The 23,614-nt window shown below is 40.1% G+C and overlaps 1 protein-coding gene across 2 annotated transcripts in view; it reads left to right on the forward strand.

Annotated features, from left to right (window-relative positions):
* Window positions 1–3,831: 3,831 nt before the first annotated feature.
* MAGI3 (membrane associated guanylate kinase, WW and PDZ domain containing 3) overlaps window positions 3,832–23,614 on the forward strand; it is a 259,858-nt gene continuing 240,075 nt past the window's right edge. For both annotated transcript variants that reach the window (XM_024764789.1, XM_024764790.1), the window contains exon 1: window positions 3,832–4,147. In XM_024764789.1, coding sequence (XP_024620557.1) covers window positions 3,832–4,147 — 316 coding nt within the window. The remainder of the gene's footprint in view (window positions 4,148–23,614) is intronic.

Consider the following 23,614-nt stretch of genomic DNA (forward strand, 5'->3'; position numbering starts at 1 on the left):
TGAAACACACCTATCTTTATCTCCATAGATTAGATGGATAGAGGTAGCCCAAAGAAACCTTGGAGATCATCATATTCAACTGTATCATTTATTGTTGTTAAACCAGGTTCCATATTATTTAGCTTATTAATATTCCCCTATGGAAATCACAACTATCAAGCCAACCATTAGGTTTGGGAAACAATGATAAATACGGATATGATCTGATTATTTGGTTAGGTGCCATTTTAGAGAGAGACATTTGCAATATGACTCCTTTAATTATGTAGTAATTTCCAGAATCGTATCCTACCAGAATTAATTCACTGGGGTGGGCAGCTTATTTCTAGACTATTTTAAAACTGAACCTAAGCTTACTAAGATGAGTGAGTTGAATATTTACAGAGTTATAAAGGTGATTTAGCAATGCCTTTGGCCTTGTCACAAATATTACTATTTAGCACAAACTAAAGTCACTTGAGTGTTCGTTTATATGACCACATGTTAAGTGCTTGCTTGACTCAAATAGCGCCATTCAGTTCTCACAACTCAGGTGAGTACTCTTATTATAACCATTTTGTGGATAAGGAAACCGAGGCTAGGTAAGATTAAAGTTTACTCAAGATCACAGAGCTAGTAAGTAGAAAAGCTGAGATTTCCAGTCTGACTCCAGAGCTCAAGCTCCTGATCACTGCAGTTTTCTGTTAAGAGTTAATACAATGGGCTTCCCTGGTGGCACAGTGGTTAAGAATCCGCCTACCAATGCAGGGGACATGGGCTCAAGCCCTGCTCCAGAAAGATCTCACATGCCACGGAGCAACTAAGCCTGTGCACCACAACTACTGAGCGTGCGCTCTAGAGCCCGTGAGCCACAACTATTGAGCCCACATGCCACAACTACTGGAGCCCACATGCCTAGAGCCCGTGCTCCGCAACGAGAGAAGCCACGGCAATGAGAAGCCCGTGCACCGCAATGAAGAGTAGCCCCCGCTCATCACAACTAGAGAAAGCCTGCACGCAGCAACGAAGACCCAATGCAGCCAAAAATACATAAATAAAATAAATTAAAAAAAAGAGTCAATATAACTTATTCTTGGTTAAGGCATGTGGCAGACACTGTTGGGGTGCCTACTTAACAACCATTCCCTCTTTCTCCTCTGAAACAGAACTCCTATTTTGCTTGGGCGTGACTCATAATTAATGAACTGTGGCAATACCATTTTCTTTTGTCAGTGACTGGTCTCCAATGGGCACGTGACCATTTTCTGGCCAATAAGGGAGATTCTATGGAGTGGGGGGCAGTCTGGGAAAGATTTTTCTCCTTCATAAAAATGGGAGCAGTGGTGCCTTTTCCTCCCTTCCTGCTTGTACAATGACCTCTGAGGATGTGATTTCTGGAGCTGTGGCAGCCGCATTGCAATCTAGAGATGACAAGCCTGGAGATAAAAGCCAACATGAACGTGATGTTAGAGAGCAGGCACAAAAAGAGCTTGGGTCCTTAATGATATGATTGTGCTGCTGAACTAATCCCGAGACTACTTTCATCTGAACCGCATGTTAAAAGATGTAATAAATAACCCCATGCTTTAAGCTACTGTTAGATGTTCTGTTCCTCGTGGCCAAAGGTATCCTGATGGATAAAATCTGGGCAGGGAAGGTGTTTTCCCAGAACTGCTGCAAAAATAAATGAGGTGGAGGTTATCACGACTTCACCCAGGAATCTGTTAACGTAGGTAGTAGTTCAGAAAAAAATACTCCAGCTTTGCCTCAGATCTGGGTAAATCTGAGCAATCCACATGATGTCTGTGCTAGGTATTTTCCCTTTTTCTCTCCAGATGGGCTGCTTCCTCTTCTCTGTGTGATTGACTGATAGGGACTGCTTCAAAAGGCTCTCTTGCCCTCTGGCTCCTGGTTGGATTTGGTTATTGGGATGTACCAGCAGGAGGATGGAGGAGGGAGGTGAGAGATCAATCCTCCAGCTTTGTCCTTGGGTGATTACTTAGGCTGACTGCATCCCTGACTGAAGGTCACAGGCTCCTGTCAGGCTGCCCTTTCTGTGATGAGTTTTGGTAACTGTTCCCTCCCCTTGCTTCTATAGCTCTAGGTGCTTATAGCCCCAGGGTTCCACATTTCTCTTGTGGTTTCCCACACCCTGTCTACATCTTTGAAAGTACCGTTTGTTTCCTGCCTAGGCCCTGACTGATACAATGGTGTGAACAAAATCACTGCTGCTGTTGAAGCTTGGGCCAATTTATCTGAGATGTGGTGAGATACTGTGGAGTTATTCATAGTTTAAATAAGGGCTTTCCCCAACCATTAAAAGGAGACAGGACACTACATAAATAAGTGTCATACTGCAAAAGTGAAAGTATCATAGCTCAGAGAAAACACTTTCCACCTGAGGACAAGGTATCAGAGAAGGCGACCTGGAAGAGATGGCATTTGGGCTGAGGATGGATAGAATTGTTTTAAATACAAAGACAGGGGAGAGTGTGAGCCAAGTCAGGGAGGAGAGAAAGCTCAAGAACTGTTTGTGAAAAATTAGTGTTGGAAGGGATCTAAGATGTCCTTTATTCACTGTTAGTTCTCGCTCCACCTCCTTTACAGGTGAGTTAAACTTGAAACTGAGATTTGGTGAAGGTCAAACAACAAGTAAGCAGCATTCCAGGACTCCAGCCCAGGTCTGCTAGCTACTAGGCTAGTTTCTAATCCACCTCTACCCTACCCCACCCCACCTCATCTCAAGCAGTCTTACTTGTCAGTCTCTCCTGTTAGACTGTGACCTCCTAGAAAGCAGGGCCTCCGTTTTCTTCATCCCTGAACCCCAGTATCTAGCACAATGTCTGATAAAGTCATCCTACTCCTCCTCAGCCACTAAAGGGTAAGAAGTACCCACCCCCTGTCAGGCACTACACTGATGTTTTATAGGTACCTCATGTAATCTTCACAACTTGGAAGGGTATAATTATCTCCACTTATCAGCCGAGGATGCCGTGGCTCAGAGAGGTTGTCTAATATGCGTGAGGTCACACAGCAGCAGTATGCAGGACTCTATTTTACCTTCCATCAACCAGACTCCGGAGTCCTTGCCTCAATGGGCGTTCAATAACTTCCGTTGAAGAAATGAACGAACGAGAAACATCCACTCATTGTAAGTGGTCGGCTGTAACTGGCCACCCCGAGGATCCGCCACCTCTGCCTTGGGACTCAGCACTTCGTCTCCCCTTCAAAGTACACCCGCTTTTCTCTGTGCCCGGTGCAGGCTTCCAAGCTCCTCCCCTCACTCCGCCCGGCTTGCCAGCCACGCCTCCAACTCGGGATGTTCGGTTGCTCTTCCTATCCGAGTTTTTTCCTGGCTCCGGCCGCCGCACAGAGGGCCTCTCTCAGCCCTGCAATCTGGAGCTGGTCCCCCTCCCCAGCCCCTCCTCTCTCCCTCCCTCACTCTTCAAACTTCTTTTTTCCACCCCCTTTAAACTTCAGTCATCCTAGTGCCCGCCTCCTCCACTCTCACTAACCAATAGGTGGTTCTCGTTCTCGTCAAGGGTCCGCCTCTTGCCCGCCGGGGGCCAATCCCCGGCGAGAGAGTCGAGTGCGGGGCTCGTTCCCAAGCGCCTGGCCCATGACGGCAGCGCGCCGGGCGCCGCGCGGCGGGAGGGGGCGGGGCTCTGGATGAGGGATGGGCGAGGGCGGGGGGAAGGGAAGAGGGAGGAGGAGGAGGTTGCGGCGGGTTTGAAAGCGGCAGTTTCCTGGCAGCTTGGGCAGGCGTTGGTCTCAGCGCTCCAGCTCCGCAGCGGCCACGATCGATCCTGCTACGGGTATACGCGCGCTTCTGCGCATGCAGCGGGGTTCGGGATGTCGAAGACGCTGAAGAAGAAGAAGCACTGGCTCAGCAAGGTGCAGGAGTGCGCGGTGTCCTGGGCCGGGCCCCCGGGCGACTTGGGCGCTGAGATCCGGGGCGGCGCGGAGCGCGGCGAGTTCCCCTACCTGGGGCGGCTCCGCGAGGAGCCAGGCGGGGGCACCTGCTGCGTCGTCTCGGGCAAGGCGCCCAGCCCGGGGGATGTGCTGCTGGAGGTGAACGGGACGCCTGTCAGCGGGCTCACCAACAGGGACACCCTGGCTGTCATCCGCCACTTCCGCGAACCCATCCGTCTCAAGACTGTGAAGCCAGGTACGCCAGCCCTGCCTTTCTGTCGCGGGGTGGGGGGAGTCCGGGGTGGGCGTCTGTGGAGCGGCGGCCCCACCCCACCGCTTGTCGTCCGGGGTAATCTTAGACCTCCTGGGTGTGCCGGGCTCCCTGTCGAGGGGGAGGGGTGGCGGTGGTGATTCCCATTTTGCCGGTAGGAAAACTGAGCTCTGGCTTGGCGGGGCTGCTCTGCTAGCTGTCACAGGATTGCCACCAGAAGCTGGGTTTCCTTAATTTGTAGCTCCATCACCCACCGCAGTTTTTGACTAGAGGAAAAAACCAGCCTTTTTCTGCTCTCCTTTGTGGAAGAGGTCCTCAGGATTGTAACATTTTCTTTGGAACAGTCTTAGCGCATTTTGTAATAGGGGAAAAGATCTTTACTACTAAAGGTACTTGGTGCCAAGGTTACCACCTAGTGTACCTGGGAGAGCTTAGCTGCTTCAGTGTTTCTTGCACACTAGCAATACCTCCGAGCTGACAGCCTAACTTGTCAGCCCAGGTGGTTCAGGTGTCTGGGTACCGATGGTGTGCAATATGCGATTTGTGGCAGAATGGTGTGTTCTTGCAGGGAGCTGTTGAATAGTCTGGGTTTCCAAAGAAGACCTAGGTGCCTCCTAGGAGTAAAATCTTTTGTGAATCTTTGATTTTATGGAATTTTGTTGAAGTGGTGGGTTGCAAAGGCCCCTGTTGCCCAGGTGTCTTTTATGCCAGTAAAATCTGCTGCAGAGCTCGTTACGTTTATGGCATACTTGCCAGTTTCAAAGCATTGATCAGACTGCGCACAGTGATATCTGATAGGAGGTAATAGCCCTCACGTGTTTGTTGTTGACAGCATCGCTGGTGGTTTCACCATTGGCAGAATGTAATTGTTTCCTGAGATGTTTGTAGGGGAGAGAATTATGACTACAACGTTAATAGAAATCAAACTATTTTTTCTGAATGTGTTCTACTGAATATAAAGTGCATCAAAATATAATGGTCTGCTTAATTATGATTTGGGCTAGAAAAATCAGTCCATCTCTACACTGCAAAATGCTAGAAAATTCTGGAGAAAAATTTAACATGTTGTCTCCCTCACATTTTTTTTTTTCTTTATCAGCAGCTCCCTTTAGAAATATCTCTTTAGTAGTCCTTAGGCTTAATGGGAACTGATGGTTGTGCTGCAATATCCATATGTGTGTGTATTGTGGATGTATACACACACACACTCACGTGTCCCTGCAATCTTAAGATTTTCTGCATATGATCTATTCTATCACATTCATTTTAAGCTTATGGGTTTATGTGAGGTTTTCTTTTTATTATTAATTTTAAAAACTTTGGCAGACTTCAAACATCTTTTTCTGTATATATATATATATATTTTGAATTAAAAAATTCTTTCTTAATTCAAACTTTTAGAGCCATATGTGAAGGGTAGAGGAAAGGCTTTGGGGGCTATAATTCAGCCAGTCAGGCACTCTCTGTAATATGCAAAATACTGTATATACAGCATTACTGGTCTAAGTGCAATTTAGTTCAAATCCCACGAGTTAGGGAGTAATGAGAACATTTGCATCATTGCTTTGTGTTTTGTTTTGATTAGTTGGGGGCATATATGAGAGTATAACTTATTTTCAAAAATAGTTTAAAAGATGATAGAGGAGGAAGTTGATATATTCTCAAGTTATTGTGATTCTTTTAGAAGACTGGGAAAATGTGTCTTTCGTTGATATTAGTCTGGTCCGCATGTTATTCATTTTCTCAGCCTTTATATAAAATTTAAGAAAATAATTTAAAGTTTAGAGTGTATTCAGTGATGTTACTTAACTGTGTTTTAAAAAAAAAAAAGCCCCAAAATGTAGTTGACATTTTTGTAGTAATAAAAATTTTCCCTCTTGCATACTGTCCTATTTTAAATGTTTAGCCAAAATAAAGTGTACTGGGTATAGCACATTTTGTAATCAATAATAAAAGTTCTGAATAGTACACCTATTTTTTAAAGATACACTCTGCTTCAGTAATTCCTAAAGGATACCACTATATGTCATCTGAGACTAATATTCTTGTTTCTAAGCAAGTTGTTGATTTCTTTGAAAAATAGCATTCTTTGTTTCTTAATAGCCTCATGTTAGGCATTATATTAAATTGTTTCTTAAATGGCTTTACATAAACAACATTTGCTATAAAGTAGCAAGATTTTTGCAGGTTTAAGCATATGACTTTAAATATTAGAAACTAAGAACTTGAAGAGGTTATTTGTAAAACTTTGAGTGTGATTATAAACAGCATATATATTATCTCCAGAGGAGACAGAGATTTTATACTGTTGGGATTAAATTTGAAAAGTATGAAAATACAGAGTAAGGGAATTTAAAAAGTAACTTGCCCTGCACATTGGAGGTTTTTTTCCCTCTCCTTTTATCTAAACTTTGTGAGAGAAATGGATTTTTCAATTTAATAAGGTATTTTAAAGTGTACTTATTAGCACTCTGTCTCTTGTCTTGATTAATAACTCTTTATTAAATTATAGTTATAACATGCCATTTAGAAACTAGCACAGTGCAAGAGTAGATTCAGCCATTTCTGTAAGATGTATTATTAGTGGGTAGTGACCTCCTATTGTCTTCTGACAGAGTCCACCGTGGAAGGATGAGCTGGACTGTAGGACATGACTGGTGTAGCGCCGTTTCTTTCTTGATTTCTCCTTTCATCTAGTAGATGTTAAAGGTAGCTCAGCCAAAGCCAGTACCCTCACCCAGATGATTTAACAAGGGTTCTTTCTGGTAGTGACTATCTTTCGCTTTGACTTGGGGTTTTATTTATTTATTTTCTTTTGTTCTAATCTTTAATGGAGATTTGAAAGTAACTCTTTAAAATATGGTTCCTAATCTGAGCCTTTTGTGAGAGAATTAGGAAATTTCTCATTGAATTCTTATTATTAATGTAGTACTTAGCATTCAGTACTTTCCTGCTCCACCTAATTCTTGGCTCAGATTGTCACCTGTTTCTTAATTACAACCTTGTCATTTATTTTTCTGCAAGAGAAAAGTTTTCACTTGAATTTGAACTTTGTATGTTCCCTGTAGTAAAGGAAAATGAACCTTGGACCTCTGGTGGAATTGTTTCATGATATAGTCCTGTGACCAGGATTAGTTTCTTTGATTTTACTTCAGAGTATATTTTTAAACAATTTCTATTCTGATTAATGATAGAAGCAGTTAATTTTATTCCAAAATTCCCCAAACTATGATTGTGCAGAGTTTTATGGAATACTTGCTTCATATACCTTAAACACACATTTTCAGTGGTTGTAAATTACGTGGACTTTATTCCAGAGATTAAGTATTGACACAGTAAGTATATGAAGTCCTTGTCTACTGCTTTATGCACATAGTGCATTTTCTACCCTGTCTGATACTATATCTAGAGATAAAAATCATGAGGAACAATCTTTCAGTTTGTTTAAACAAAAGCTAATTTGAATCTTGTTTAATGTTAATTAAATGTAGGTAAAAGTCTTCACCACTGACTGAGGCATCCAGTTTATAAGGGAATTTTGTTAAAATGAGCACATTCCTAGAAATACTTTCCCCATTGGTGAAGAAACATTACAAAATGCTTTCAAGTAAGGATTTTTTTTTTTAACGTCTTTATTTAGGTAAGGATGTTTATGTTATGCCAATAATGAATAACTCTACCCCTTTATTCTCTTAACTTTTGGATCTTTTTATTACTCTTTTTGGTTTAGTGGGTTATTTGGGACTTGTGGTGAGTTCTTTTTAGGTGGTTGTAACATTTAAAGAAGGGAAGGGTGAGAGAAATTGCTAGCCTTGGAGGTTTGCAATACAAAAAAATTCTCGATACCTTTTCTTAAACAATAGAAACAAGAGACTGGGTGAGGCAGCCCCTTTGTTAGGGAAAATAGTATCAAATTTTGATAAACCTTAAATTTGAAACTTTCCTGCTTTTTGAAAGTTTGGTAACAATTTTTGGGGTCTCAAGTTGGTTTTAATAACTCAAGGTTTGGGTTCTGGACTCTATTCATTGGCACCTTCAATTCAGATGACTATTGGGCTTATACCACAGTGGCAGAACAAACAAACTCTTAACATTTGGCTCTTTTACTTTTCAAATCATTTTTATTTTATTCAGTTTAATGCTGAAACTGATTTTTATGGAACATAACTCTGTGTTCCTGAGGAATATAAATTGTTTTCCTTCTGAGATCTTGGGATGTACTTCATAAAACGTCTTGTTATGAGACACATTTCAGTGTTTTTTTCTTTTTTTCCTGGTCTTTATACATACACACACACACGCATATATGGTAAAACAAATCTCCTTCATTTGTTCAAGTATCTGATTTATGAAGTCAGTGCATAATCTCAGGTGAATAGTTTCATATAATGTGTTTACTATATAACCCCTAAGTGCTCGTAAATTTTGTGGGCACTTAGTGTTTGGGGAGTGTGTTGCAGGAGAACTTCATTTTTATGAACCACTTCAATATTACCCACCAGTTTCAAACTCTGCCAATTTCCAAGTCAGTTTTTGGTTGGTTTTGATTCGACAAAGGATAACTTTTGGTGTTGAAGACTAGAACTGTGTCTTCTATAATTAGTTTTGTTTCTCTTCTAAAATTTTGAGAAATAATCTCCTTACAATACTACATTTTGGTAGGGAGAATGAATGCCATTAATTTAAAACTGTTCTTAAGGGTAAGATTTTCAGTAGCTCGGAGGCTGGTGTCGTGAGAGATTTGTTTGTGGGGGAAGAGAGGCAAGTTCGTTGCTCTTCTCCTTGAACAAATATTAGTCGGAATGTTTTCCCAAAAGTGTTTATTTTACTTTATAAAGAGAAAAAATAAAAGTTCTATTACTGGCGCACATTCATTCCCTTCTCATTTAGTGGTGAACCCACTGTGAGAGCTAGCACTGGTGATATAAAAACATAAAATATAAAAATGAGTCAGAAATGGCCTCTGTTTTCAGGAAGCTCTCGATTTATTGGGAGCTTCATGATTCATTGGTGAGCAATACCTGTAGTAAGGATTTTACCTTTTCCACTTTTCTCCCAGTACTTAAACAAAACTCTTTAGGTAAGTTTTAGTATGAATTTTGGCAGAAACTGGGATAATTAATTGGCTGTTCAGCATGCTGTTCTAAAAAGTGGTGTGGAGTTGCATCTTGGAGAGAAAGGGTGCTCAAGTCATGACAAAAAGAGGGAAATCAAATATAAACAAAATTATCTTTTGAAAAGTTCTCAAGCTTAAATTGCCCTTAAAATACATTGTATCTGTGTTCTATTTACAGTGTATTTTACAATACAGTTGTGTATTTTATACATTGTGTTTGTATTGTACCATTTTTAGGCTGAGTCTTACATGCCTGCTTTTCCACCTGTGCTGGAACCAATTGCTATATTTTTGTTGAACACCAGATGAAGTAGTTTGCTTGCATTAAAGAGATATATTTTACAAAAAATACCTATCTTTTAATTCGGAGAAATTATCCTCACCTGGGTATGCATAGTGAGTTATAGAAGTTAAATGTGTACATGAAGTGAAAGAAAGGGTACATTCTTTTTAATGTCTTGTTAGAGTCTTTACCACCAGTGCTTATTTTCTGACTTGGATAGTTGGGGAGGGGGTTATGAAGAGTTTTGAACTCAGCCTGGCTTTGAAAGATGGATATCTTGGTTGAGTGGAATTAAGATCCTCTCAGTAGTAGGTAAGAAGCAGAGGAGGAGCAAAACACGGGGCAAGAATGTTCAGTACAGAAAGGTCTATGGTATAGTCCATATCAGGAGTTTTTGTGTGTGTTTCATGTGTGTAAAAGCACAAAACCCACATTATAGAATAATTGGAAAATACAGGGAAAATCATATTGTTTAAATGTGTAGGTAGTTCCGTTATGAATTGTCTCCTATAAGTTTTTTTTTTTTAATTGAAATGTTTTTTCTTCTATAAATAATGCTGGTAAGGAGCTTAATGCTATTGAGAGACTCAGTAAGAAATATAGAGGGTTAAACTTTTCTGTTATAGTTTATTTGGGGTTTGGGGTTTTTAATATTGTGTAATGGGAATTGGAAAGATATTTTGCTTCAGATTTAATAATTAGGATGCATTCTGTTTAGCAGCTTTCCTTCTTCCCGTCTTGGGTATGCAATATGAACAGTAACTGATCTACTTAATTAAAAATTTCTGGCATCTTAGGCCCTTTGCTGTATTTTTTTTGCAGATAATTTAAAACACGTAATTATTTTTCTTGCTTCAGGGAAGTTTGTGAGAGGTAACCCTGTATCTCATTGTTGTTCTGATTGGGAATTACCTGTGACTGTGAAAAATGGGATTTTACTATACATGATGACATTTAACAGAAGTAGTTTTATGAAATGAAAATACTCCAAAAGGGAGAAAAAACAAGCATTTATTAATAAATGCTCTATTTCTGAACTTAAATAGAACTGTGTTAAATTGGCTTTGTTTTTTATAGCTTAGATTTCAGCAGGAAGAAAAAGAAATTTCGATTCATGTCAGTTTCTGTATTGGTAAGGATTCTGTACTGAGAATCCTGACAGAAACACTTCTTAGGCTAAGAAGAAATGTATTGGCTTATGTGCATGAAAACCCAGGCATTGGACAGTAAGAGCTAAACTCATGTTCTCAAGGACTGTTTCTTGACTTTCTTTCCTCCAGGTTGGCCTCTTTCTGAGCTCCACTCTGGGTAGCAGGAAAGGTGGCTCTCAACCCCCCAAGTCATACAAAGTCCTTAAAGCTTCTCATCTTTTTTCTGGACTCCAATAACAAATCACATCTTATGTTGAGACTTTGATTGGCCTTGTGCTCATCACAGATCCATTGTGGAGAGAGGGCCATGGGTATCCTGATTGGTCAGGCCTTGGTGACATGTCCGCTTTTGCAGCTGGGTAGGGAAAGTATAGTGTGATTAATAACGGTACCAGAACTCCAAGAGATAAGGGAGGGGTAGTTCCTCAAAAGATGGATGCTGGGGAGACAGCACTGCAGGAAATGGCCTCTTTTAAAACATTTAATCTCTCCTACTTTGAAGCCAACAACAGTACACGGTTGTCATAAAGCTCTCATTTTTAAAGACCAGATATTGGCTGTAGACTGCAACTGAGGCATTTATTTTACTCAAATATTTATCATTTTTGATATATTTTTATCAATTATCATTTTTGATGTTTTTATCTAAAAACTGCTTTCTTTAAATGCAGGCTCTTTAAAAAATTGAGGTGTTGCTACCTTAATGTGCATAATTTAAAAGTGCAGCTTGGGTTTTTCTTCAGTTTTCTTTGAATTTTTTATATCAAATAAGATCCGCTAAATCAATGCTGCTTGCTCTTAGGTAGATAGAATACTTTGGAGGATCATTTAATTATCTTTGACATTGAGAAAATTAGTCTAGTTAATGCAGTTTTTTTGTTTGTTTGTGTTTTGCGGTACGCGGGCTTCTCTCTGTTGTGGTCTCTCCCGTTGCGGAGCACAGGCTCCGGACGTGCAGGCTCAGCGGCCATGGCTCACAGGCCCAGCCGCTCCGCGGCATGTGGGGTCTCCCCGGACCGGGGCACAAACCCGTGTCCCCTGCATCGGCAGGCGGACTCTCAACCACTGCGCCACCAGGGAAGCCCCGTTAATGCCGTTTTTAAAACTTAATGTTGTACCATTTTGAAAGTGAAACCCTAAACCAGTTGCTTTCTAAGATGTTTTGCTTTTAAAACAATGGTCTTTTTTAAACATAAATTAAGACTGAATTATTATTGTGTTATTTCTAAGGGCTCCCCAATATTACCTTTTAAGCGTGATCTCATAGAAGTTATACATAAAGGAACTACTTCACTGACTCTTAAATTTGAAACACTGCTTAAGAGTGAAATATGAATCTGTTTAATCACCAAAAAAGTTACTTGTACTTGTAGGATAAAGTCGAACCCACCTTTGTTAAGTTTTTTCCTGCCTCCACAGAGGTACTTAGAGTAGAGGTGGAGGGTTGAAAGAGAGGGGCGGGTACTCTGAATATCTTTTCTCGCTATTTTTATAGTCTAATTATGGTATTAATGTCTTCAACTTTGCCATAAAAACAATTTTAACATCCTTCACTTTCTGTGTGACATATACAGTAGGAGTTTTGCAGTTTTGCCAAGTGTTGTCTGATAGTTGAACCTTTAGTGAATGTTAAATGTTGGGAGGTTATTGGTAAGTACACTTACTGTGCAAAAAAACAAACATCCATGGAATTGGGTGTGATTTGTCAATAAGAATCGTAGCAGGGGCTTTGATTTTTAGGTTGGTTTATGTCCCTCTTGGAGTATCTTTAGACGATATTTGGACAATTTCAGTTCCTACTTCAGAAGCTTGTTAGGACCAGAGTTCTCCAATATTAATTCCATATATTAAGTCATAAAATCTGTTAAACTAATATAGTCTTCCTCACAGAGCCTCTGTAGCTTTTGGCAGAACACTTTGTAAAATATTATTAATTTTAGCTAAGGATACTATTCACTGATTTCAGTGTTTGATTTAAGTTGGAATGTACATGCTAATGATTCAGTTCCCTCTGAATAGAGTTAGATTTGCTAACTAGAGCTATCTCACAATGTAATGCTGATAAGTGAAGTGACACATCAACCTCCCTTTGGTGGCAACTCTAAGTTGACAACCTTGCTGTAAGTCTAATAGGAATATTCTGACTTGGGGACTTGTCATGATAATGCTAGCTGCCATTTATTGAGTAACCATCATATGTCAGGGTGTTATACACCCATCTCATTTGGTTTATAAGAATGTGTGTGTTGGCATACATGCATTCCTGTAAAAAGTTCATGTATTGTTACTTTCCATGAGCTGGGGATTATCATCTCCCTTTTACACACGAGAAAACTGAGGTTTGGAAAGATCAGCATGTAGAAGGTCAGACAGACTCACAGGAGGACTATGAACTGAAACAGTTTTGAGTCTTCCTTCTTTGCATTCCAGATAGAATATTATTTCATTATATCTGAAAAATCTCTCTTACTTCCCTTTTCTCTATTAAAAGGAAAAACCCCACAGTTCTAAATTGTTTGAGTGGGTGTTAAATGCAGTAAAACACTGGGCAAGTACTTAAAAGCTTCATTGCTTGGTTCTGTTTCTAAACAAAGTTGTGGCAGTGCAGATTAATCTTTACAGTTCAACTGCGTGGTAAAGCAGTTGTTCCCAAGAATTACTAATCAAACAAAATCTGTTTGATAGCCTTAATTCTGGCTGTCTTTGTCAGAAAATATTTTCAGCAGGTATATGTAAAAGCTCAGATACTTTTAGGATTAATATACTTGTGAAAATTGTGTACTTGAAACTAGAAAGGATATCTTGTTCTTGTGTTTCCTGTTCACTTGCTCTAAAATTCACTCCCCAGGAAGGTGTGTGTTAGCACACTTATCTTGAGACAAGTAGCCTAGAAAATGTTCTGAGGAATGTAAGAATGTGTTTTGGAATTAGGAATTTTTAATAAGTATTTAGACTCTGTTCAAAGTATACTTGGCTTAAATAAAACTTAGCCAAGCTAGACAGAAGAATAACTCATGGTATTCAAGTCAATCTCTCTTCTTTCAGCCTTCAAGTACTGCACAGTAAGGTGGTTCCTTTGAAGAGGTAGTTAAAGCAGGCTGTGGAATACGGGCACCTCTTATTCTTCAAGTGTTTGTGCTTTATGTTTTCTAGTTGGGCTTAAAGTCAGTCACTCAACTGGAAGGAATCATAGCAATCCAGCCAGTACCCTTTGTCTACAGATAAATAAGTTGAGGTTTAGCAATGGCAGGTGACTCTGCTCAGCACGAAGCTGGCAGAGCAGGGACTAGAACTCAGGCTCCTTTTATTGTTTTGGTTTCTGGCTGAAGAATTTCTGGAAGAAATTTGTGAAAAAAAAAAAAAAAAGAATTAGCCTGGTTAAACATTTTCTGTCTCTTTATGAAATCTGCATTCTTTTGGAATTAAGTATAGCATTCTGACTCAGTTTGTTAGGCCATCAGCATGCATCAGTGTCATTAGAGAGAGTGGTAACCCAGAAGTTGGAGCGCAGGAGAGAATTGTAACCGTTACGTGCCTCAGGTTTTCAGGGCATTTTTAGCCTTCCATAATGCTGTAGCTTATGGCTAAGATTTAAATAGTCAGAAAATTGTTAGCTGGTGTAACAGCTGAATACTTAAGTACTTTTTGCTGTTAGTTGTTTTAGCTTTGAAAAATTTTTCTTATCAGGAGGATTCTTCACAGTGCTTTCAGGAGAGTCCTTCTGAATGGGTGCTGCTGTGTGGTAGACTGCTATTCCTGTCCCATCCTTGCCTCTCCCTGGAGGGGTGATGAATTCCTCTGATTTAGAGCCAGCTATACTTTGTTTTTTTTTCCTCCCCTTGACTGACTAGGGGATGCAGTGTGCGGGGGAGATGAGTTTTAGGGCCAGGGACTGCTCAGGGATGTGGTGGATGAGCCATCAGGGGCACTTCTGGTTCAGGGTCCTTGAGCTTGTCTGGCTGTAATGAAAGTTGACATAACTGCCACAACTGAGGAACTGTGCTCCTGCTGGGTACAGGGCAGGTAGATGTCTCAGGTTATGGCGAACTGGCCACAGCAGAGGAGAAGGTATCACCTGTGTGAGACAAAACTGAAGAAAGGGGCTTGAGGTGGCCGTTCTGGGGAGACTGATGGGAATGGTGACATCTTGCTTGGGCCCTTTTTATGTCTGTGAAAAAACAGCATGAGTGCAGACATGAAAAAAAACCTTTCTGTATACAGTCAATCCCCCATGTACTCCTTTGCAGTATCAGTCAGGGTTCAGTGCAGGAAACAGAAGGGATGCAATGCAGGGAATTTGTTGCTTGGGGAATCTTTGGAGGAGCTGGAGGGCTGGGCTCTAGGCCAGGCCTCTGAGAATGACTTCCAGGACACCTTGGAAGAACTCGCCATGGGAATTGCCACCTCTGCCACAGTCAGGAAAGTGGCAATCAGGAGGTTACCACTGAAACCACGGCAAGAAAATACCGCTGTCGCTGTGATCAAGGGGATCACAGCAGCCACTGCTGTTGCCATCATAACCGCTTGAAGTTTGAAATTTAGCATCTGGCCACTGCTGTGACAACTTCTCCTTGATGCCTATGAACTAGTGATTAGATGCCGGAATGATCAATCTGGCACTACTGCTTCTGCCACTGTCCCTCAACACCCTCGAAGCTGGAGACTAGAGACTGACATGTCTGTGACCTTCTTTGCTAGCTGAGAGCAGCTAAAAGCTACAGGCTGACAGGGCTCTGCCTCGCTGCTGTCTTCCGTATTTTGTGTCCTGCATCTTAAGGGTAGAATCAAATTCTCATCCTGGATACGAGCTGTAAAGGAGCCTGGAAAATATAGTTTTCAATTTCCCAACCATTTCAGGAAGGCATTCTGTAAGGTGGTGGATGCCCAGTGCGTTTTATTAAATATAGTATGTTAAATACAATATAGCCCTTTCTTGATAACTCACTGTCATTTCTGTGAGCTTCTCTTTCTGAAATGGCCTGTAGGTGGAATGATCTAGGGCCGATGGATTTTTAACATCTGTAGTGATCTTTGTACGAGGTTAGCTTGTGTCTGTCCTACCTGCCATCTCTGCTCCTGCGACGTGTTTTATATCACTTGATCTCAACCTCCCCTTGCAAGCCACAGGCATCCAGGACAGGGAAGGCACCTCAGCTGATGCAACCAATTCAGAGGCTGGTCAGCAACGTTAAGATTTCTGTGGCCTAAAAGGATGAATGGGACCAGTAAGAATCTTTCCTGGGGATTTGAACTAAGACAAAAAGGAAAGAATTTTCAATTGGGGTTGGAACCTCAGCTGAGAGGTTTTGCAGTGACGTACTGGAGTTGGCTGTACTGTTTCGTGAGATTGATTGTTAAATTTTCAGGAATTTTGTGAGTTGGTAGTCCCACACAGCCATTAAAAAAAAATAAGTTGTATAAAATTATAATTAACTAAATTATATTTAAAACAGGTGCTACTCAAAGTTAATCATTTTCTTATGATTTTTCAGCTTCAGTGGTATAATTGACAGAATGTAGTATTTTTAAGGTGAACAGTGTGGTGGTTTGATATGCGTATATATTATGAAAGGATTCTCACAACTGAGTTAATTAACACATCCATCACCTCACATATTTACCTTTTTGTGTGTGTGTGGGTGAGAATACTTAAATTCTACTCTCTTAGCAAATTTCAGTTATACAATATAGTATTAATCAGCTTTCGTCACCATGTTATACATTAGATCCTCACACCGTATTTATCTTAAAACTGAAAGTTTGTACCTATTTACCAACCTCTGCCCACTTCCCCCATCCCCCAGGCGCTGGCAGTCACCATTCTACTGTTTCTTTGAGTTCAACTATTTTTTTTTTAAGACTCCGCCTCATTTCCTTATTATTTCACTATATTTTACTACCATCTGTGCTCTCTACTTTCTTTATGTCTATTCTATCTGTATGGCAGAAATATTAATACTGTAAAATGGTTTGCCACTGCGTGTACCTTCCCAGCCGTTTGCACTGTTGTCACTGCTGTGGTGGGAGTTGTTAGGATTTACCAAACACACCACTGATTGTGTGGGGGGCAGGCAGAGTCAAGGTTGGAAAGGCTACACTGAACCGTGTACACACTAAAATTATGGGAGAAGAAAGTATGAGTACTCAGAAAAAACTGACACCTGATGTAAGGCTGAGTGGTGTTAATAGCAGAGCACTAGAGGAAGGGCCACAGACTCCTCTTCCCAAGGTCCAGAATCATTCTGGAATCATCATACGGCTCCAGTCACCAAGAGATCCAACCCTATTTTATTCCCTGTTCTTGGAATTATGTGAAATTGTGCGCTTCTGTATGTTACCAACCTTAATAGAACATTTCTGAAATTTTATTTCATTAGAATAAGGTTGAAAACTCCATTAAGGTGTGACTATTATAAATATGTATATTCATATAAATATATAAAAAAATATATAGTCTGTGGTATTTTTCATGTGTAAACAACGCACAGACTATTGTATTTGCTTGTACATGGGGTGGCTTGTTATTGTGTAAATGTCCTAAGCCTCAAGGCCAGAATCCCAGGACATAGGTGGTATCTTTCTCTATTCGTGTAGCTCCTGCCTGTGCCTTCAGGAACTGTTAAGATGCCAGCTGTATATCTGGACTGTCTGTGTCTGTAACTCATAGCCTCAATCTCCTCAGCTGCCTTTGATCAGCTGCTCTCTGCTCATCGTTCCAGTTTTGTTTTCTCTTTGCTCTGATTGCTTCTCCCACGCTTCTCTGCTTTCCAAAATAAAAATGGACCTTGTATAGATCCTGCCAGCCAATTGCAGTGTTCCTTAACTTCTCCCTGGTGGACTATCCAATCTCAGGGGGTCAGATGTGAACCTACGGTGATATTCTTCTATCTTCTGTTATGTTTGTCCTTGTTGCTCTTTACCCCTAGAACATGTGTGTATAAGGGTTGTTGTTTTTTTTCTCTCCCCTACTTCTGGATTTGGAAATATTCCAGAAGGCTGGTCTCTAGATAGATAATATTTTACTGTTTATTTGATATCCTTGTTTTAGAGGTTCAAATTGGACTGCTTTTAGTAAACCAAACTCTATCTTTTAAAAAAATCATTAAGAAAAATAGTAGCTGGAAATAGATCTTTGAAAGGCCAATAGATTATCTTTCGGGATAATCTCTTACTGAATGAAAGAATAAAAAATCGTGGGGCTCCCCTGGTGGCGCAGTGGTTGAGAGTCCGCCTGCCGATGCAGGGGACACAGGTTCATGCCCTGGTCTGGGAAGATCCCACATGCCGCGGAGGGCTGGGCCCGTGAGCCATGGCCGCTGAGCCTGTGCGTCCGGGGCCTGTGCTCCGCAACGGGAGAGGCCACAACAGTGAGAGGCCTGCGTACCGCAAAAAAAAAAAAAAAAAAAAAATTGTGTGATTGTAGCATATTAATCCACTGTCAAAGTGTTGTAATGCAGATGAGAATTTCATCAGCACTTTTAAGGTATTAAGGAACCTCTTATTGTAAGTAAACAATATAGACATATTTTATTACTACAAAAGTACTAAATGGGAATATGTATGTTTTTTCTTATTATCTGCAGTTTGCAAACTTTTCACCTTCTAAGATACTGTTTTTCTCCATCGGGGTCACTGGTAGTGATTGAAGAAGAGGCATCCGTGCAAATTATATTCAAAGCTCACAGCTCTTCTGTGATCATTTTCTAACTTTGGGGGCCTGACTAGATGAGGGGACATGATCATAATTTCTTCTTTGTGCTTATGTGGAGCCCCCTCTCTTTAAGCAGTGGTAGAGCCTCACCGAGATATTCATACGTATACTGCCCAGAATGATTTTCCCGAAAGAACAGTTGTTCTAGAGTGTAGTCTGTGTGTACCACTTAGTTCCTTTCTTGCCCAGAGTTTTTTGTTGTTGTTGTTGTACGCGGGCCTTTCACTGATGTGGCCTCTCCCGTTGCGGAGCACAGGCTCCGGACGCACAGGCTCAGCGGCCATGGCTCACGGGCTCAGCCGCTCCGCGGCATGTGGGATCTTCTCGGACCGGGGCACGAACCCGTGTCCCCTGCATCAGCAGGCGGACCCTCAACCACTGCGCCACCAGGGAAGCCCTTGCCCAGAGTTTTTACATCAAGTTGTTTTAGGAATCTTTTCACCAGGGGGAACAAGAGTACCTGTTTGTTGTTGTTTATTTATTTGTTTTTTAAAATAATGTAACTAAATAGAAATACAGGATTTGATACATGTAATTTTACTTTATATATCACAGTTTAGGACTAATTGTTTTATTGTATTAATAGATATAATAGGAGGCAGAGGAGAAATTATAATACCCAATCCATCTTTTGGTCAAATAAATCCAAATGGACTTTTAGTGAAGTTTAATGGAATTTCATTATTACTTTATTCATACTTGTTTATAATAGGTTTAGAATATTTACGATTTGGGATCACTGACCTAATTATTTTTCTTGTACTTATGAAGTCATTAATTCACCTGTAGCGATAACACAGTCCTGGAGAATTGGTACCAGAGAGAAGATGGCCCTTCTTATTAAGTATCATACTTCAGAAATATACTTGTGTCTACCTTAAAGGTAAATAATACTGTGACAAGTTGAAAGTTTGTAACTTTAGGTAATAATGCAATATATACCTAGGTGTATGTTAGGTGTTGAATTGTGTGCCCCCCAAAGTGTGCAGTCCTAACACCCAGCACTACCATTTGCAGACATAATTAGTTAAGATGAAATCCTCCTGAGTAGGGTGGGCCCTTGAGAACAGAAGGGACACAGGAGCATGAGGGGAGATCACCATATGACTATGGAGGTGGATTGAAGGGCTACGGCTATAAGATGAGTGCCAAGGGTGGATGGCCACCAGCAGACACTGGGAATAGGCAAAGAGGGATACTACCCAGAGTCTAAGAGCATGGCCCTGCTGACACCTTGATTTTGGACGTCTAGCCTCCAGAACCATGAGAATAAATTTCTGTTGTTTCAAGCCACCTAGTTTGTGGTACTTTTGTAATAACTAGCCACCCTAGGAAACTAATATATACATACCTATATATATTGTAATGACGAATATATCCATGTTGTTATTTAGGAAACATCTCAGTTCATTCAAATTATCATCTTCTTTATAATATGTTAAATTGTGGATTAATATGCTATGGGTAGCCAAATAGTATTTATTCTTAAAACAATGAATATGATAGATAACAAAAGCTTATTATTGTATAAATTCCCTAAGGCTCAAGGGCTACAATATTATAGTGAAGGTGATGTCTCTTTCTTAGAACAGTTCCCCTGCTCATGCTCTCTACTCAACACCATCACTACAGTTTAACTTGTCTTTAGGTGTACTTCTAAGAAAGGTGACCTGCAGACGTTATACTTTTATTATGAGCAGGTGAGAGCTAGACCTCTCTTTTAATGCTTTAGCTAAGGTAGGAAGGGAAAGGAGACTGGCTTATTTTCTTTTAAACAGCTTAAAAAATTGTTTTTAAATGAGAGGAATTTTCTTGGACTGCTGTAGAGTAGTGGCAGGGGAATGAAGTGCATAGATTTGAGATGTTTTGAAGGAGGAAGTAATAGAACTTGCTGATTGTTTACAGGTGAGGGAGGAAGAGGACTTCAGGATAACTTCTAGTTTTTTGCTTTGAGCAACTGGTACTGTTTCCAGGAATAGGAAACAGGAGTTTGGGAGGATTGATCAGGTATTTTTCTGTGGAGTAGGTATATCCACCACCTAGATCATTTTCTTAACTTTTTACTCTTCTTGCTTAATTATATATTTATCTATGACATATCATATTTTTATGCGTTTCAAAGGAAATTGCAGTCATTAATATATTTCCCCAAGGAAGACTTTTAAATGCCCATTTTCCTCATTTTACAGACGACAGTTCTGAGGCTTGGAGAAAAGTGATATGTTCAGGGATATGTAGCTAATTACTGATGGATCTAGGATTAGAATGCAGGTTATCATTAGTCTAGGGCTATGATTTGATTATATTTTAACTTATAAATAAGAACAAAAGTGAATTTTGGAAACTAGATATGTTTTGCTGCTAACTGGTTGTGCTAAAAACACTTGGACCCAAACCTCAAAGACAAAATGCAGAGAATGTGGTACTACTACTGCATTTGATTGGATTACAAAGTTAGCTTAGCACTTAGAACTTGCTGGAAAGTACAGTATGATGTTGTAGGATTGAGAACATTTTCAGATATTTGGTCTAGGAATGTAGCTTGGGGTTCTTTCAAGCATTAATCCTCTTGTTGGCAGGGCCTTTGCATTTAATTAGCAAATGTTCCTCACACGCCTACTATGCACTAAGCCCCATGCCAGGCCGAGAAATGGGAGGGAATCATTCAGTTCCTTTCTTTCAAGGAATTTAGCCTTTGACTTCTGTTTCAGTTTCCTAAAACCCCTCTCCATCTTTTGCTGTATGTTTGTTTAAAAAAGTAATAAAAGCTGAAGTTCAAAAAGATAGAGAAGCTTATTCAATCTAGGTAAATCTTCAGCCTCTGTGGTAAAAATTATATGCGTATGGACATAGGCTGCAGATTTTTCATTTGCTTTGTTTGAGTATCTTATTTTCTAAGGGGTAGGAATATGCCCTTTTAGTTTTTGTCTTATGTTATTAACTAGCTCCGTTATCCATGAAGTGAGTACCAAACCTGGAAGTAAATAATGATCTGAGTTGGTACTGAAATAGGAGACATGCTTGTCTTTAAAAGTCAAACTAATTATTCTATATTGATGTTACTTTTATGCTTTCTTGTAAAAGAAACACTTTCGCTATTTATTGACTTCTGGTCATTCGGATTTTAAGGAAATTAACCCAAGAGACCATTGTGTTCTTTCCTTGCTATGGTTTTTCTGTGTTCTAACATTTGATATCTTCCAACAACTTTCTCAACTCTTTACAAACTCTTTGCAAACTTATTTTGTTAGTACCCAATGTGGATACTCCATTATAGCCAAACTAAAGTATTTGCCATACTTGTTCAAATTCCAGTCCTAAACTTACTTCCTTCAGAGATTTTTCTAGGATCATTCTATGACCATTTTTATTTCTATGCTTTGCAACCCCAGGACACTTAAATAGTTCTGTACTTTGCCATTATACATTATTAATTTTAGAGCTCTTTAGTAATTTAGACTCCACCCAGCAGGTTATGGTGGTAGAATTGGTCTATTACCAATGTTGAGAAAATTCACATTAATGAATGAAACACTTTCTAGCCTGGAAGACAACTCTGTACCTTTGAAGAGGTTCATCTTGATGGAAAGGTTCAAGAGGAATACATGGTTAACTCTCCCAGATTTGACTTGGAGAAAGAGAAATGGGTGGAGTTTAGCTCCTTGTTAGTATGAATTAGAAAAGTATAGGGGGGAGAAGAAGCCAAAATTGATATCCATTTGAACTTATTTGGGATACATGTCTCAACTAGGAATTGACTTTTTAAAACCTTCTCTTTTTCAAAAAACATAGCATGAGGGACTTCCCTGGTGGTCCAGTGGTTAAGACTCCGTGCTTCGAGCACAGGGGGCGCGGGTTTGATCCCTGGTCAGGGAACTAAGATGCTGTCCCACTGCCGCCTCCCCCCGCCAAAAAAAATAACATAGCAGGAGCATAAAATGACTTTACCCAGTTGAATTAAGCAAGTTATGCGTCTTTTTTTTTTTTTTTAAACTTAAGCTTTGGAAACAAAGTCCAATAAGAGAGAGATGTGACGTTGTTATTTATACAGGTCCCCATAAACTGAATATGTACATAGTTTCATAAAGTATAAGATTATCATATATGAATTTTTTTCTTTGACATCTCTAATTTATCCCTGTGAAATATTTATGAATTTTTTACACTTAACACAGTAAGGCTGGCTAGTTTGGTCATAATCAGTACCAGTTTGGTCAAAATCAAGTAGGATGTCTGGGATAAGACTTCAATAACAGCATCATTTGCATTAGGGAGAGATAGGGCTTAGGGCTAGACATAGGTAAGATTATGAAGTGGAATTAGCATTTGATAACCCCCTCCCTTTTTTTTCTCCTATCCCATCCTCATTTTTACATCTTGGTATTATTTTCCCGTGTCTGTACACTGTCTCCTGACTATCTGGTCTCAGCACCTTCTCCCTGGTTGGCACTCACCACCACTTGGCATTCTTCCATTATGTAACAGGTGTCAGGAAAGTTATCTGATTAACCTACTCTGTACTAAGTTATACTAAACTGATGTGAGGAATTATCACTGCTAAACCTGCTTGGGATTATTTCCCCCTTAACCTCCTATATGACTCAAAATAACAGAATTTCAAGTGATGCTGTAAGAACCTTTCCTCAGATTACTCCATTAAACGTATCCTGCCTAATTTAACTGAATCTGGAAAGTGTAAGGAAGGTATCTGTGGTTCCTAGCTCCCTTTTATCACCTCATTTCTCAGGCAGTTCAACTTCTTTTGCCGGAGGGTTACCTCCCTCGTCTGTCTTACCAGATTGCTTTCTGTAACAGTATTTTGTTGTTCAAAATAAATTAATTGAGGGAGTTCCCTGTATTTTTTGAGATTCTTTGTAAGAATTGAAATGTAAGTCAGCTTCATCTTTTCTGAGTAACAACCCTCTTGTGGGGTTGCCAGACCTCTTTTTACAAAGAGGTCTGGTGCTTGGGTTTTGATTATTAGATCTAAATTTGAATCCCAGCCCTGCCACAATTCTGTACTCAAAAGTTCCATAGAGTTTAAAGAATCAGGACAAAAAACAGCTGCTAATCATTTACCACCCAGAAGCAATCACAATAATCACTTTTTCTTTTTCTTTTACTGTTTTAAACTTTGTCTATGACATTCTTAGACATGGGTTACTTGGTCAAAAAATGTGAACATTTTTGG

Source organism: Neophocaena asiaeorientalis, unplaced genomic scaffold (assembly GCF_003031525.2).
Source record: "Neophocaena asiaeorientalis asiaeorientalis breed wild unplaced genomic scaffold, Neophocaena_asiaeorientalis_V1.1 scaffold62, whole genome shotgun sequence".
In the NCBI taxonomy this organism is placed as follows: domain Eukaryota; kingdom Metazoa; phylum Chordata; class Mammalia; order Artiodactyla; family Phocoenidae; genus Neophocaena; species Neophocaena asiaeorientalis.